The sequence below is a fragment of the Lycorma delicatula genome, chromosome 3, assembly GCF_047948215.1.
Source record: "Lycorma delicatula isolate Av1 chromosome 3, ASM4794821v1, whole genome shotgun sequence".
NCBI lineage: Eukaryota > Metazoa > Arthropoda > Insecta > Hemiptera > Fulgoridae > Lycorma > Lycorma delicatula.
The window spans coordinates 50,235,507-50,251,714 of record NC_134457.1 but is presented as its reverse complement, the minus strand read 5'-3'; the positions used below and the strand labels follow the sequence as shown (position 1 = coordinate 50,251,714).

The 16,208-nt window shown below is 28.0% G+C and overlaps 1 protein-coding gene across 1 annotated transcript in view; it reads left to right on the top strand.

Annotated features, from left to right (window-relative positions):
- The window catches only part of LOC142321587 (multiple PDZ domain protein-like), a 1,133,813-nt gene that overhangs the window by 1,095,447 nt on the left and 22,158 nt on the right, over positions 1–16,208 (top strand). The window contains exons 39-40 of the mRNA XM_075359801.1: positions 3,112–3,270; positions 8,789–8,952. Of these exons, the coding sequence (XP_075215916.1) occupies positions 3,112–3,270; positions 8,789–8,952 (323 nt within the window). The remainder of the gene's footprint in view (positions 1–3,111; positions 3,271–8,788; positions 8,953–16,208) is intronic.

Sequence of the window (16,208 nt, the reverse complement as noted above, 5' to 3'; positions counted from 1 at the left end):
ATTAGCAGCATATTTTTGTAAATTTTCACCAAGACAACTCTTTGAATCTTGATTATATGAATTCTTGTTAAATTTAAATGAAATCTTTGATTATTATTTTTTTTTTTAATTTGTCTATATCATCTAGTTCCATTTATTTATTTATTAAAATGATTGATGTATTTATTTATTTATAATATGCTACTAGCAGTTACAGGAAGAATATTTAATATTCTCTAATAGTTTTGACTAATTTCAGTATTTAAATATCATAATATTACAAATACACAGAACGAATATATTTATGAATATAAGTTGGCATAACATAAAATATATTAATTTAATAATTAGAAAAAATGAAACAAAGAATTTTGGTAGCCTGAAAACCAAGTCAAATGGATGTGTCAACTACGGAAATTAGAGTACAGCTCCTGTAGAATCTGGTACATCTCTTAATAAGAATATTTCATCCAAACAAGTAATTTATTTATAAAATAAATCTGTAACAACTACATAATAATTTAGAAATACTTCAAATTAGTTATATGACTATAAGTAATATATGAGGGCGAGTCAAAAATTATCTACACAATTCGTTCTACAAATTATATACACAAAGGTAGAGGTGCAACATGTACATCATTTTTCTACTTTATCACCTGCCATATCAATGCACTCAGTCCAGTGGTCCACAAGCTTGCTTATTCCTTCCAAGAAAAAGGTTTTTGGTTGGCCGCAAAATCACTTTTGCACCGCTTTCTGCATTTTGAAATCTGTGGAAAATCAACAAACTTGCAAAGCATCCTTAAGCTGTCCAAACAGATGACAGTTGGAGGGAGCAAGATCATCTAGGCTGTAAGAAGGGTGTTCCAGTACCTCAAATTTCAACTTGCTGATGATTTGAATGAATGGCGAGCCATGGGTGGGTTGTCTTGGTATCAATCACCCACAGACGTTTAGGAAGCTGAGTTCATCATGGATGATTTGATGGGCAGACCTATGACTGATCATTAAAAAAAGACAATACCTCATCAATGGTAATCATCTATTCGCCAGAACCATCTCTCAAATTGCTGAATCTTATTGTCCATGGAGGAGAGGTTAACAGGCATCCTGCTCTGTCTTCATGCGTCACACTCATATAGCCACTTTTAAACTTCTTGATTCATGAAAAACACTTTTACGTGGTAAAGCATTTTCCTGCATGTGATAAAAATTTTCAACGAAGTTCAGCCTCTTTCACATCCTTGAACTAGAGAAATTGAGTCACTGCTCATTGTTCCTCCCCCAGGTACAAACTGTTAGAGGAGTGTAAGTGTTTATACTGTAATAGCTGGAAGGTAAATGACACAATTGGGATCAAATTTTCCACACATAACCACAGTTGTACCAATTCTATAAGGTACACAGCACAGAAAGTAGTATGACAGCCTTGTGGTTATGGCAAAAGTATAGCTAATTTCAAACTTGCTCTCATATATCTAAATTCCTTACCAAAAGATATTAATTAATAATTTATAAAAAACAATAAATAAAGAAAATATAGCAAAATTAGTTATAGAAAAACCTCTTCATCACAATTGTTCATTATCTATATCATTTAACATAGTTCGTGAACAATATAATTATCTTTAAAAAAAATTTATAGAGCCGTTAACATCAATGTTATATTTAATGATCAACCCTGCACATATAATATAACCATGGCTCTTTAATAAAGTGAAGAATAATAAATTACAAGTGTTGCTTTCATTTCATTTTTAGTTTATCCTGAATTATATGACAAACGAATATTAATTTTCTCTTACAATACTTAAAATAGTATGTTTATTTGTTACAAACATGTATTTGTATCTTAATAATTCCTCATACCATAGAAAATATCAGTTTCATTTTCCTGACAAGCTCAAATATATAAGATCCATAAATTATTTTAGCACATAAAAAAATTGAAGATGTACATTATCATAATACAAGAGTATGTACAGTATTCACAATGAAGAACACAATTTAATGCTTCTTCAAAATACCCCATCCTACGTGGAAAATAAATTATAAATCAATAACAAATTCAAATAGAGTTTTAGATTGTAATGATGAAAATCATTCAAAAAATCATTATAAAGATTTTTAACTGATGTGTTCTATTCAACTAATGAATTCCTTTCCTCATAAAACTATATAGAATATCACAATGTACAATATATTATATTATTGGTATTTGACAGTGATAGAAATAGTAATAACCGTGTATTTTTATAATATAACATCTTATTTTCTTTAGATCCTGTTCTTCCAGACACTTCAGTTATCTAGACTATCTGTTCTTCAGAATATTTTAAATGATTGATTCCAGCTTATTACAGATTATTTATTCTTTGTGTAACTTCAAAAACAAATTTCTTTTGGAACTTTTTTCAACACGTTTTTTTTTTAATTTTAGGTTTTTACAGAATTATTTAATTTAATAACTTTTCAAAACAGAAATTTAAATTTCTCAATTTATTACACTCTCAATTAAATGCCAGTATAATTAACTTATGTTTGCATTTACACAAACATAAGTTGTTGCTGTCACATCATTACATTGAACTAACCCAACCCTCATTCAAAGAAATATTAGTGACAAAGTTAACTTCGTGACTTCTTTAGATAGGAAATTTTCTTCAAAAATTTCTAGGAGTAATATTGTTTCTTATTGTATGTAAAGTTAAATTTATTATTACATGAATTAAAAAATATTTTAAGTTTCTCTGTTTTACACTTCAAACTTACTGTGATTTTATTATGCTACATGACATTTTTAATAATGTAAAGTTCCATTCATCTTCATCTGTACCACAAACAGTTGCATTAATAGGGTTACACTCTAAGTTTACTGTAAGTTTCTTTAATTATTACTTTTCTTCTTTAAAGTATCCAGGATATGCTTTATAAAAAAATTGTTAAATAAAAATAATTTAATCATTAATATTTTGGATAATATTTATATGTAATGGACTTACATTTTATTTTATTTATTTGTGTTCATTATTAAATTTTATTAATAGCTGTATACGTTTATTTTTAAGGTTTTATTTTACTACCATTATATCAGTGTTTTAAAATGTTTCCATTTTATATTACTTTCAGGTAAAAATGGTTGTATATAGAGATGAAGTCGTCAGTTCAGGCAAAGAAGAAGATATTCTAGATGTAATGGAAGTTGAACTTACAAAGAAACCTGGAAAGGGACTTGGTCTTAGTATTGTTGGGAGAAAGAATGGTCCTGGAATTTTCATTTCAGATGTTGTAAGAGTAGTTTAAATTTGTTTCTGTTATTTTATTTCACTATTATAATATTTCTGGTAAAAAAATAAACTTTTTTAACATTGCTACATATAATATAAAGCAGATTATTAACTACTTTTATTTTATATATAGAGCGATATTCGACCCCATCACAATAGTACTGTACTTAATGTTCAACCTGTTCATATAATATAACCAATAAAGTGAAGCATAATAAATAAAAGAATGTTGCTTTCATTTCATTTTTAGTTTATCATGAATTATATGATAAATTAACAATTTCTATAAATGGCTGTTAAATTTCCCTTACTTTATGTTTTTATTTGTTAATGATACTTAAAATAGCATGTTTATTTGTTAAAACATGTATTTGTATTGTAATAATGCTCAAACCTAAGCAATTTAGTATACCATGAGCTTTATTTTATGCTCATAGTGTGAGCATATCATGAACATCATTTTAAGTGATGAAGCTATTTTCAATTTCATTTTTCAAACCGCTACATTTTATAAAATTTAGGAATACTAGGAGGTAGAAACAAGTAAATCTACATAGTTACAAAATTACTACCTTCTGTGTGTGTGAAATTTTTGTCTGCCATATTGAATCAGTTTTTTTTTATTGGAAGGTGGTCATGTGATGCATGATTTTAATTTAAATATTTATGAGAAAAACTATGGCAAAAACTGTTTCTTGATAAATACCTTCATTGTTGAGTTATAAGCAAAGTTGCAAAAACTGAAAATTCGTGGTATTAATAAAATGAGGCATAAAACCCCTTAGAAACTTTTTTATTTTGTATTATCTTCAGAATTACACCCAATAACAACCTTAAATACCATAAGTTATGTAATTGTTGCCCAAAATTTTTCTGAATAATTTACAAACTCTTATTGTCTAACAAATTGCAACAAGCATCTCTGCAATTATACAACCCGATGTAGTTTCCGCTAGAGTAATCATAAGCTTATCCATTAAAGTTAATAAGTACTACAGCCAGTAGTACAACATAAACATGCACCATACAGGCATCAGGAAAAACAAGATAGTTTACTTCCTTGCCTGTACTTACATCCACATTAGACAATATAAGGTTAAAAATTGAAGGATGATTTTCTGGCAAATGAAGATTACATTGGTATAATCTACTATCATTCATAAACTCAAAAAGGACTTCAGCTTTTTTCTTCTCATAATAATGAATACTAGGCTTAGGCTTAAGTGAACGATTACTCAGTCAATTTCTGGCACGTTAAAAATCGCCTAACATCACAATTTAGTATCGCTCAAAATCAAGTTCAGTGGATGACTGATTAAAATATTTGGTTAGTAATTCAGAATGAGTGTCAAGGCTGAAATACTGACTCCCAGCTAGAAGATTATAACTATCCTTGCATATCTCAACCCAGATACATTCAACTATAAATTCCAAGTCCTTTGTTCTAAAACTTTGTATTTTTTTTCTAACCGCTCTCAACAACCATCCACAAGTTTATTTTATTTTCAGAATAGTTCCTGTCAGCTTTATAGACTATCCAGTTATTTGAAAAGTAATCTACTGACAAATTAGTCTCCCTAAAATTTGGCTTAGTTATAGCTACAATATCATGTTGGACTCCAGATACTGATGCAAAAAACTCATTAAATTTAGTAAGCAGCCCTCTGACATTTTGATATAAAATACCAAGCACATAAAAATCCATTATTGATTATTCTCAGTACCCTCCTCCAGGGTTTGTTTTTGATTAACATTGGTTTTATATCTTTGGTTGCCTCTTAACACTCCATAAAAAGTTAAACCAAAATTCCTTTTGGCTATACCTCAGATGAAACAACCTTCTCATAGTCTTCACCAGATACATGAAAAGAACTGTGTACATATCCCTTAGTGCTGAGCCTGCTACAAGTACTTTCATCATTAATCTGATAAGCTTCTTTAACTAACTTAAGTATATCAGAAGTCTCAGTAATATCTTCAAACTGCATCACAAACAATGCTTTCTTTCTAGGTTTGACCCAGTATAAATTTACATACCTCTTCCTAAAATAGGCTTCTTTTATTATTAGCTTTCTTTGTCACCTCTGTTTTCTTCACACTCTTACAGGATGTAATCATTTTCCAATTATTGTTAACCTTTCCTTCCTGAGAAGCAACTAAACTGTTGTCATTGTCAATAGGAACGGTACTAGTCTTTTCCTTAGTAGATGCAGGTAACACATTGTTAACCCATTTTCCTTTCTTACCAGTATTGTCATTTTCAGTAGAACTATAGTTTAAATTATTGGCAGGAGCTGGAATCAACTGTATTTGATCACACAGAGGATCTAGTTTTACTTTCAGTTGTCCATTTTCAGCTGTTAGTTCCTTTATCATTATAGATGAGTTGCTGATCTGTATAACAGTTAGTTCATCTGTTGCTATAAATTAAAAATTAGGTTGAACAACTTAGGTACTACATTGTCACACATGCATTTTGTTTTAATGGTGACATCATCTTCAATTTCAATTGTGCTGGTAGTTTTAACAGCTTTAATCACATTCTTTCTGATATTAAGACGTCCTTATCCAGTATTGGAAATTGGTGTATGATTCATGAGCATTCATCACAAACGTATTTATTAAATCCCATTAGCCATCAAAATCTTCTTAGTCATTTCCACATACTCTAAATGAAATAATGCTGTCCATTACAAGTAAGTTGTTTTTGTTATCATAAAAACCCTTAGCACACTTATCGCACTTAACAGTAGAAGGATACATCCTGTCAACATTAAACTACCATAACCTAACTAAAACTAAATTAAAAAATTTGTGGGTCATCAGTTGGCATATCTGTTCAATATAAAAATAAGAATAATAAAAAATAGCTCAATCTGTGGTCCTTTTAGCTGTCCTGTGGAAAAAACCAGTAAGCTAATCTCACTAGAAAAACTACAGCATATTGCCGGACAATATGCTGTGGTTTTTTCAGAGATCTTAAAATATACAATATCAACACTGAATGGAATTATGTTATCTACGTAGGATTGTTGGATTAATGGAATTTTGACTGTGTTCAGATTATAAGAAATATAAAAAATATGTTTCTTAAAATAGAAAAAAGTAATAATACATACTATTATATATATTTCTCATCTGTAATAAACTTAAAAGAACAAGGTTTATTACTTTTACTCATTCTCCATCTTCACCTGATTATTGAATTATACATTTCAAGGTTCATCTCTAGTCATCAGATTAGATTTTAAATACATAATTCTACATTGTTATTGTAAATATGTACTTAAATATATAATAACATAATAAATTAAATATATATTATATATGTAAATATATAATTATGGTCATATTTCCATTCAATGTGTTTCATCATCATGTTTTTAGAAGTTAACTAGTTAATTATTCAGTTAGTACTTGATGTTGAAGTTGAGGTCATCCCTAGCTCCTTCATCACTTTATGATAATAGCTGTATTACATAAAGCCTTTTATTGGTAGGAGCTCTTTTCATTTAGAAGTTGGTTTTGTTGAAATTTTTAAGCTTTATAAATTTTAGATTCTTCTAAATTTTTACACATTCAATTTAGTATTAATAATTTATTGTATTTAAAGTTTTTGTCAAAATGTTTGTAGTTGTTGAACTATATAAATTTCTATTGATAAAATATCTTTCTAATTAAACATTTTACAACTGAAGTACAATTTTTTTTTACATACATCATAAGGAAGGAGGGACTGGTGGTCAGTGATCTCAATTTCAAATATTTTACTGACTGATTTCAAACATAATGATGCTGTATGAGAGCATGTCCATATCACAGAATATTTTATCTCCAGTGTTAGTGTTTTACCATGTGTTTGTTTAATTTTAATGCCTTAACAGAATCTGATTAGGGGGTTATAACTTCAAAACATATAATTGAGTAATTTCACAGTTGTAAGACTGATCCAAAAAAAATATATGGTAAACTTTTACCTTTTTCTTTTTATTATTTTTTTCTAATTAAATAATTTGTTGTGTTTGTGATATAATTATTGTGAATTCTACAATACAAAATGTTGGTTTGTTAAAAGTATTAAATGGATCAAATACTCTTACTGACAAGACGCAGTAAAACATCAGCAGTACTTAAACTTGATTTTATTACATTACTAATCTTTAAAGATCTCTTGCTACAGCTTCATAAATTTTAAAATGGTTTATTTTTTACTTTTATATTTCATCTAAATGAGTTAATTTCATTTTGTTGCAATTTTGTCTTTTTTAGGGTATATTACGTTAAGCCTAATCCTTATTAAAATCTAATTGAATTAGATGTTTTTATCATTGTTTTTTTGTAATCTAATAAAGAAAAAAATTGTCATTTTTGTATTAATAAAAGCTGCATTATGAAAAGATACTAAAAATAACGGGTGTTTCAAAAAGGGCCAACCCCTTTGTTTGATGACATGAATTTATTACAAAAATAATTATGTTTTATGTTAATAAAATACTTATACAACAATATCAAATTACCTTTAATAACTTTACAATAGATGCTCAAAATGATTTCTTGTGATCCTGAAACAAATGCATACGCATTTCATAATATTTATAGCCACTTTTAATAATGTTTGCTCAGTAATGTTTGAAATCACTTTCAGTGTTAGCCTTCAATACCTCAAGTGTATGAGGATTGTTTTTAAAAACTACACTTTTAAATACTCCCAAAGGAAAAGGTCTGCTGGTGTAAGATCTGGGGATCTTGGAGGCCACAACCCTTTTGATATTGAACGATAACCAAAAAATTCCCGTAACACATCCAGCGTTTCATTAGCAGTATGACATGTTCCGTTATCCTGCTGAAACCAACATTGTCATTCATGTAAATCTAACATAGCAGTTTATTAGTCTAACGTAGCTGTTTATTAATTTGCAATAAACCACACCATCTATAGATTTGTCAAAAAATAAAGGCCGTATTACACAACACCAAGAGATCATACACCAAATACCAATTTTACGTGCATGTAATGGTCGCTCATAAAACGTGTGAGGATTTTCAGCGCTCCATATTTGACAGTTTTAGCTGTTAATGTAGCCATCCAAGTGAAACCATGCCTTGTCACTGACATAAACACGATCCAAAATTTCAATACCGTTATCAATAAGAGAATGAAACCAACAATAATACTGTAAATGTTTTTCATGGTCTACTTTTTTCAGTTCGTGAACGACACTGATGCAATAAGCATGCAATTGTAACTTTTTAGAGCCCTAAAAGCTATAGATAGCGAAAGCTCAGCCTGTGAAGATAACTTTTTTTTTTGTGTCCATAAGAAGGATATTTCAACTGTTACAAACTGCTAATCTTGAGTACAGTGCTGCCAACTGACATGTAGGGAGAAATAAAATTGACCTATGCGTGACTTCTACCTTCTTAATCTTAGGGAATAGAAGATTGTTTTAGTATTTTGTTTAAAACACCTGTTATTGTATTTTACTCCAGGCTTGATTATTTTTTATTTTTATTTTAAGGTACATGGTGGTGCAGCTGGAGCCGACGGGCGACTTATGAAAGGAGATCAGATATTGGCAGTAAACGGCCAAGATTTAAAAACTGCCACACAAGAAGAAGCAGCAGCTGTATTGAAAACTACAGCAGGACGTGTTACAATGAAGCTTGGTCGCCTCAAAGCTAGGTAAGCATTTATATCATTATTATTTATAAAAACTTTAATACAATTAGATTGTTGAACTCTTATGAAGGTTTATGTTTACTTTTTTTCCATTATTAGACATATTTTAATTATTTATCCACCAAGTATTTTTTTAATAAAATTTTTGTATTTCTATAATTGTAGGCATTTTATATATATGTAAGTAATACACACCATATGTAATAATTTTTTGTTTGATTTTAATGCAAACAATCATTTCTTATAAAATTCTATTGCACTTTTAACTGTAAAAAAAAATCACCTCTTTTATTTACTCTCAGTAATTCATAAACCTTTTTTCAGTTTGTCACAGCTAAAAGAGATTTCAGTAAATATTTTTATTTATTTTTTTAACTGGTTTTTTTTTTAATAGTATCATCTAATCTTTTTTTATGTTCTAATTTTTTCACATTCACTTAACATAATACTTCAAAAACATATAATTCTTAAGTTTTTAAATTGTAAAGTTATTCTCATTTTGTATGTTATACACATAAAGTTTAGAGTAAAGTAATTTCATAATTACAATAAAAAGAATTCTTTTGATTCCCTTAAGTTTAAACTAACAGCTACTTAATTGCATTTAAAGTAAGTAAAAATGTACTTTTATAATTACTTATATTTTAAGTAGCATGGCTGCTACGATAGCTATCAGCCACAAATAAATGACAACAGTATATAAAGAAACTGATATCTACATTTCTTTAACATCATCGATACAAACAATAAGACTTAAACAGTTAATGAAAAATTCAATTAGAAAATGGTAAAAAATTGTTTAAAATTATTAATAATATTAACCCAAAATTAGATGGCCATTTCGATTGTTAAATTATTATTATAAATGGATACTGAGGAATTATAAAAATAGCATAATGTAGGTAAAAGAAAGAATCACAATGATTAATCAATAAAAATACAATATTAACAAAATACTAAAAAAATATACTTTACCTGTGTTTTTAAAAATAATGATTAAAAACTATGCAGTATCATTTTAGAAAACAACCAGTAAAATACAAAAAGTTGGCTTAAAAATAACTACAAGTAAAATATTTTTAGACCGCCTTAAATTTTTTTTTTCTTTTGTAAGTACTAATTTCTTAGCATCTACTGAAGATAATTGTTTAATATTCAATTATTTTGGTAATCTAGACTGGATTTTAGTTAAAATTTTCTTGTAATGGCATTTGATGATTTCTATTTTTGATCTCATCTATGATTTTTTTTTGTCTTCAGTCATTTGACGGGTTTGATGCAGCTCTCAAAGATTCCCTATCTAGTGCTAGTCATTTAATTTTGGTATACTCCCTACATCCTACAACCCTAAAAATTTGTTTTACATATTCTAAACGTTGCCTGAATGCACAATTTTTCCCATACACATGTCGTTCCAGTATTGAAGTGACTATTCCAGGATGCCCTAATATGTGGCCTATAAGTCTGTCTCTCTTTTTAACTGTATCTTTCCAAATGCTCTACTGTCTTTATCAATTTGCTACAACACCTCTTTATTTGTTACTTTATCCACCCACATGATTTTTAACTTTCTCCTATAGCACCACATTTCAAAAGCTAATCTTTTCTTCTCAGTCGTCCAAGTTTTACTTATGTATGCTCTTTCCAATGCAATTTCATTTCAGTTTCCTCTTGCGATGTCCTCCTCAAAAATCTTCTTTACCTCTTCTTCCTCACGCTTCTCTAAATTCCACTGATTTATCCGACACCTTTTCTTGGGGATTTTAAACCCCAATCTACATTTCATTATCACTAAATTATGGTCGCTATCAGTGTCTGCTTCAGGATAAACTTTGCAGTCGACGAGTTGATTTCTAAATCTTTGCTTAACCATTATATAATCTATCTGATACCTTGCAGTATCACCTGGCTTTTTCCAGTATATTTTTCTATTATGATTTTTAAATGGGGTGTTGGCAGTTACTAAATTATACTTCTTGCAAAACTCAATAAGTTGGTCCCCTCTTTCATTCCTTTTGCCCAGCCAGTATTCACCCACAATATTTCCTTCCTTACCTTTTTCAGTGCTAGCATTCCAATTTTCAACTATTATTAAATTTTCATCTCTTTTTATGTGTTTAATTGCTTTATCAATTTCTTCGTATACACACTTTTAACTCATCAATGGGCACTTTTAGGCATATAGACGTTTACAATTGCTGTCGGCTTAGATTTTGATTTTATCCTTATTACAATGATTCTATCTCTATGCATTTTGGAATACTCTACTCTCTTCCCTGTCTTCTTGTTCATTACAAAACCTACTCCTGCCTGTCCATATTGATGCTGAGTTAATTATTTTAAAATCACCTGACCAAAAGTTGTTTATCTCTTCCCACCAAACCTTGCTAATTCCTACTACATCTACATTTAACCTATTCATTTTTCTCTTTAAATTTTCTAACCTACCAACCTTTTTTAGACTTCTAACATTCCATGCTCCGACTCATAGAATGTTATTTTTTAATTTTCTGGTGACCCCTTCCTTAGTAGTCCCCAACCGAAGATCCAAATGGGGGACTAGTTATCTCTGGAATATTTTAACAAGGAAGGCGCTTCAATCTTTGTGACATGAAAATGCAGAGAGCTACATTTTCTTAGAAAAATAACAGCTTAACTTCATTGTAGTCCTCCTGACCTACGCCCTTAACAACTACTGAAAAAGCTGCTGTCCTCTTTCAGGAATCATTCCTTAGTCTGGCTCTCAACAGATACCTCTCCGATGTGGTATCATTGAGCACTCAAGCCCCACTTCCCATCATCAAGGTCTCATGAATGAAAAATGGTCATCTCTGATACTGTTTATTAAATGTGGGTTTGACTGTTACCATTTTATCCTTATTTCATTCATATCAATTTCCAGGAAGCTACTAATTAAGACGTTCCAGTTATTTAAGTTCCTGATCATAAAGGGATGTGTAATTTATCATCTTATCAAGAGCTTATAGATTTTACAACTGTATTTCCATTTTCTAATGACCAATTATATTTCATTCAATTTAAATTGAATCCTCACCTTAAATATTCCACTGCCACATTAATTTATTTATGCAAGGTTATGGGTATGATGCCTAGTAGATTCTCAGTACTTTTCTTTTGTCTCTTTAATTTCACCGTTTAACTGTGTGTTATTAACAAATATATAGTGTCATCTATAAATTTTTATACTCAAGGATTTTTTTTTTAGAAATGATAATTCTTGAATTTACATGTTTTAAAGAAACAGATCATAATGACAAGTATATCAATATACAGTTTCATTGTGAGATTTTTCTGGTAATGTATGTTATTACTGAAGATTAAAGCAATAAGCATAATTTATGTAAGATAGTATGATTATTAATTATCAAATAAATTAAAATTCTGAAATATCTTTATAGCTTTAATGTAGAAGAAAATCAAGTGGTTTGTGAATAATCAGATGATATATTATATTTTAGTATTTGGCTACAAATGCAAGCATAAAAACTTCTACATCTTAAATTTTAGGATTATTTTTAACATAATTTTTTTATATATAATTTTTAATTCAATTTGCAATTGAATTAATTAAATTTAAAAATAATACTTTTAGTTAATTTTGCATGTTTTGGTTATGGGTCTTATGAATACTTTAATATGCTTTCATTTTCATTTCTGATTCCTGATACATCACTTAATTTATAATACCTTGTCAATACTGGTGCCAGTTATTGCAATTAATCTATTAATTAAACTTTCTATTTAAATAATTTTAATTAAAGACTATGTCTATTTATAAATCTCTAGAATTATTGTAACAAATCTACTTTATCCTTTATATCTGTAAAACTTGTTTTGCACATTAATTAAATTGGGGCATCGCATCAAAATATGTTATTTAATAAACTGCATGTAGTCAGGAGGGTAGTATTCAAATTTTTCTTTATAACAACTGTTAATTACAAATAATAGAACTTGGAATATTTATAGATTAACTGATGTCCCCCTTATTTTTATAATTTTCTAAGATTTGTTATTTCCACAAGCAGTTTTCATGTAAAAGCATTCTTACGTGGAGCACATAATCAGTTGATCACAAATACATCAATCTTCATTCTAATATACCAGTTGATAATTTTTATATAACTATAAAAAATTATTTTCCTCTTTTTAAGTTTTACAACCCCTTTTTTTATTCTCTGACATAAAATAATACTGAGTAACCAATCAAAACACATTCAACTACCACAGAAATTGTGATTACCTCTGAAAGTATTAAAATAAAATTTGTTAGTAGACATTAGACTTTCAGTTTCATTATAATCAAACCTGTAGGCTCTTTCAAGGTGGTAGTTGCAAAGTGAGAGGCAAAGTTTAAGATATTAAATATCCAAGATTTTGTTCCTAGAAATGTGTGAGAACTGCATCTTAGTTGGTTCTGAAGTTTCAATATCACAGATGCCTACATTATCCACTGCATTATTCTTTAACTCACTATTTCTTCTCTGTTCCATTTGAAGTAAACATATAGAGATATTTACACGCATCAAAATAAAAATAGTTAAACTTTTGCAATTTGGAAATTGTAGGATTTAGTTCAATCCAAACTAATGAAAATTCAAATTTAAGGAGCTCTTTCTAGTGCTCACCTTAATAAAAAAGATCATGTGTTAATAATAAAGCAGTCATTTTCATAAATATTCATTACATAAACTAATCAAAAATGGAGCACTTAACTACATACATAGATTATGTACACGTATTAAAATTGAATAGAAATTGAAACAAGAAATTTAAAATATTGTGCTTAATGTATTGTTTCTACATCTACGGTGATGTCATGAAAGCAAATTGAAAAAAAAAACTTCATTATTTTTATTATTTTATTGTTATTTATTAAAAAATAACAATACTGTTATTAACAATACTGTTAGAGCTAACTTTTCAGTTGTGTCAAACATTTCATACATTGAAATCTAATTCATGCACAGCTCTCCTGTAGATACCACGCCTCCATCTCACAAACCATTTTACTTTGCGTTATGAATTTAAATTTATTACATAATTTCAGCTTATGATTTATTTAGTTATTGTGTAATGTAAGGTTAATTAACTTATAGGTAAGTTCCACGATCACTTGGTACTAAAGGTTTTTTATTTATCAACATATAATACTTAATTTTATTAAACAACAATTTTAAATCATTATATTACCCTATTTCCATGTTTTAATTGTGTATTAAAATTATTTGTATTATGTTTGTTTTTTCATTGTTTGTTCATTTAGCCCAGAAATGGATTATCATTTCTGGGTGTAACAAGATATCACTCTTTGATTATATCAAAATGCTAGTTATTTTACACTGAGCTAATTATACATTAAAAATGGCTTTAAAAACCTCATGCACATAAATTCTCAACCATTCTCTGTTAATATTATTTATTCAATCTGGAAGGTAGAGAAGTAAGATAATATTTTTAAATGTACTGCAAGTTATTTTTTGGTACGATTTTACTTGACTTTCAATTCAAACAATTTAATAAATTTTAATGGCAGTCAGACATATAAATACTGCTATTTAATATGTCATTGGCTTCTTCGTCATTATTCATTAATATTTAACCATTGTTGTAGATTTGTATTGAAATTTAAAACAAATATTATCAATGTAGCAAAATAATTAATAAACCACTACAAGAATGCTAATACAGATACTGATCTACCTTTGGTAGAGACTTCAACAGAGGTCTGGTTGCTATAATTTCAGTATTCATTTAATAGGCCATTTAAGAACTGAACATTTAAATAACCTGCACATTTCATAATTAGTTATATACCATTTAATTTCATTATTGTATCTAGATAAGTTCACCAAATTTAGATTGCACATTAAAATTGGACATGCGTTGAGGACCATTTTGGTATGTACCTTGACATTTACTGCTTAAAATAAGTAGTACAAATCTAAGCCAAAGAAAAACAACACAAATTCAAAAACATTGTTATAAAAATATGAAAAAAAAAATTATTATTGTTTATATTATATTGAGTATTTGGTGTTAAAAACAATTTTTTTTAATTATAAAAAAAGACTGAATTAATATAGGTGTTAGCTTAAAAATTTTAAAAAAAAATAGTAAGAAATAAAATTGATTTACCATTAGGATACTTTCAACAACATACCTGGAATGTGAACAACCCGTTTCAAATGGGGTCACTACAACTACAACAGCTACTACTACTACTTGTACTGAGTTAGCTCCCTTATCAAACACAAATTTGAAGACATCAAGCATCTGGGGTCAATTTTCTCAATGGTCTTTTCGTAGAAAACAAAGAAAGTATTCACAGAGTTAAATTTATGGATATTTTTAACTTATTTATGGACTACACTTATTATAAATATAAAAAGAAGAAATAAAATAAAAGAATCAGTGTTTATTTTTAATTCTCAGGAAGTGATGTAAACTATTAATACAGACATTTTAAATCACTCTACATTTAAACATTTGAAGCAGATAAAAACATTTTGTAGTTTATTTCTACTGTTTCTTCATGTACATTTTTATTTATATTTCTCATATGGTTTTACCTGTTAATTTTGAAATTTGTTGTGTGGTATTAGATATGTACAGTTACCCTATGTAATTAAAAAGTAGCGATAACAAAGGTTATTTAAATACACAATTAATTAAATTCATTTAAATCTATTTAAATTGTTCTGAATTTTATTAGTATAAATGTAATTCCATTTAATTATATTTAATCGTACTTTTGTTTTTTTATGTTTGTTGTATTAGTTTATATTTTGTTAGTATTATTAATTAAATATTTAGTAAGACTGTTATTAGTTTTTTGAAAAATTAGTTATTTGAACGTAGTTTTGGTAATTTATAGAATATTAGTTGATATAATGAAGTACAAGTTTAGGTTTTAGTCATATTTATTTATTATTTGTATTTTTTTTTAATTTATTGAATTAAATGATCATAATATTAATTTTAATTAAAGCATATTTTCAGTTCTTTTTTTTAAGAACTTTCACTGAAAGGATTTAAATTTTCAAACTTTATTACATATTGTTTTCACATAATTTTTTCTTTCATTTAAGTTTATAAACTAATTTCATGGATGCAGTTCAATCCAGATTGTAACTATAAAACTGTGCTGGCTTATACTGGCAAATTGACACCAGTTCCTTGACTAGTTTAAAGGTTATTTATGTAATTAATTTTTTTTAAATTAATAATTTGGCAAT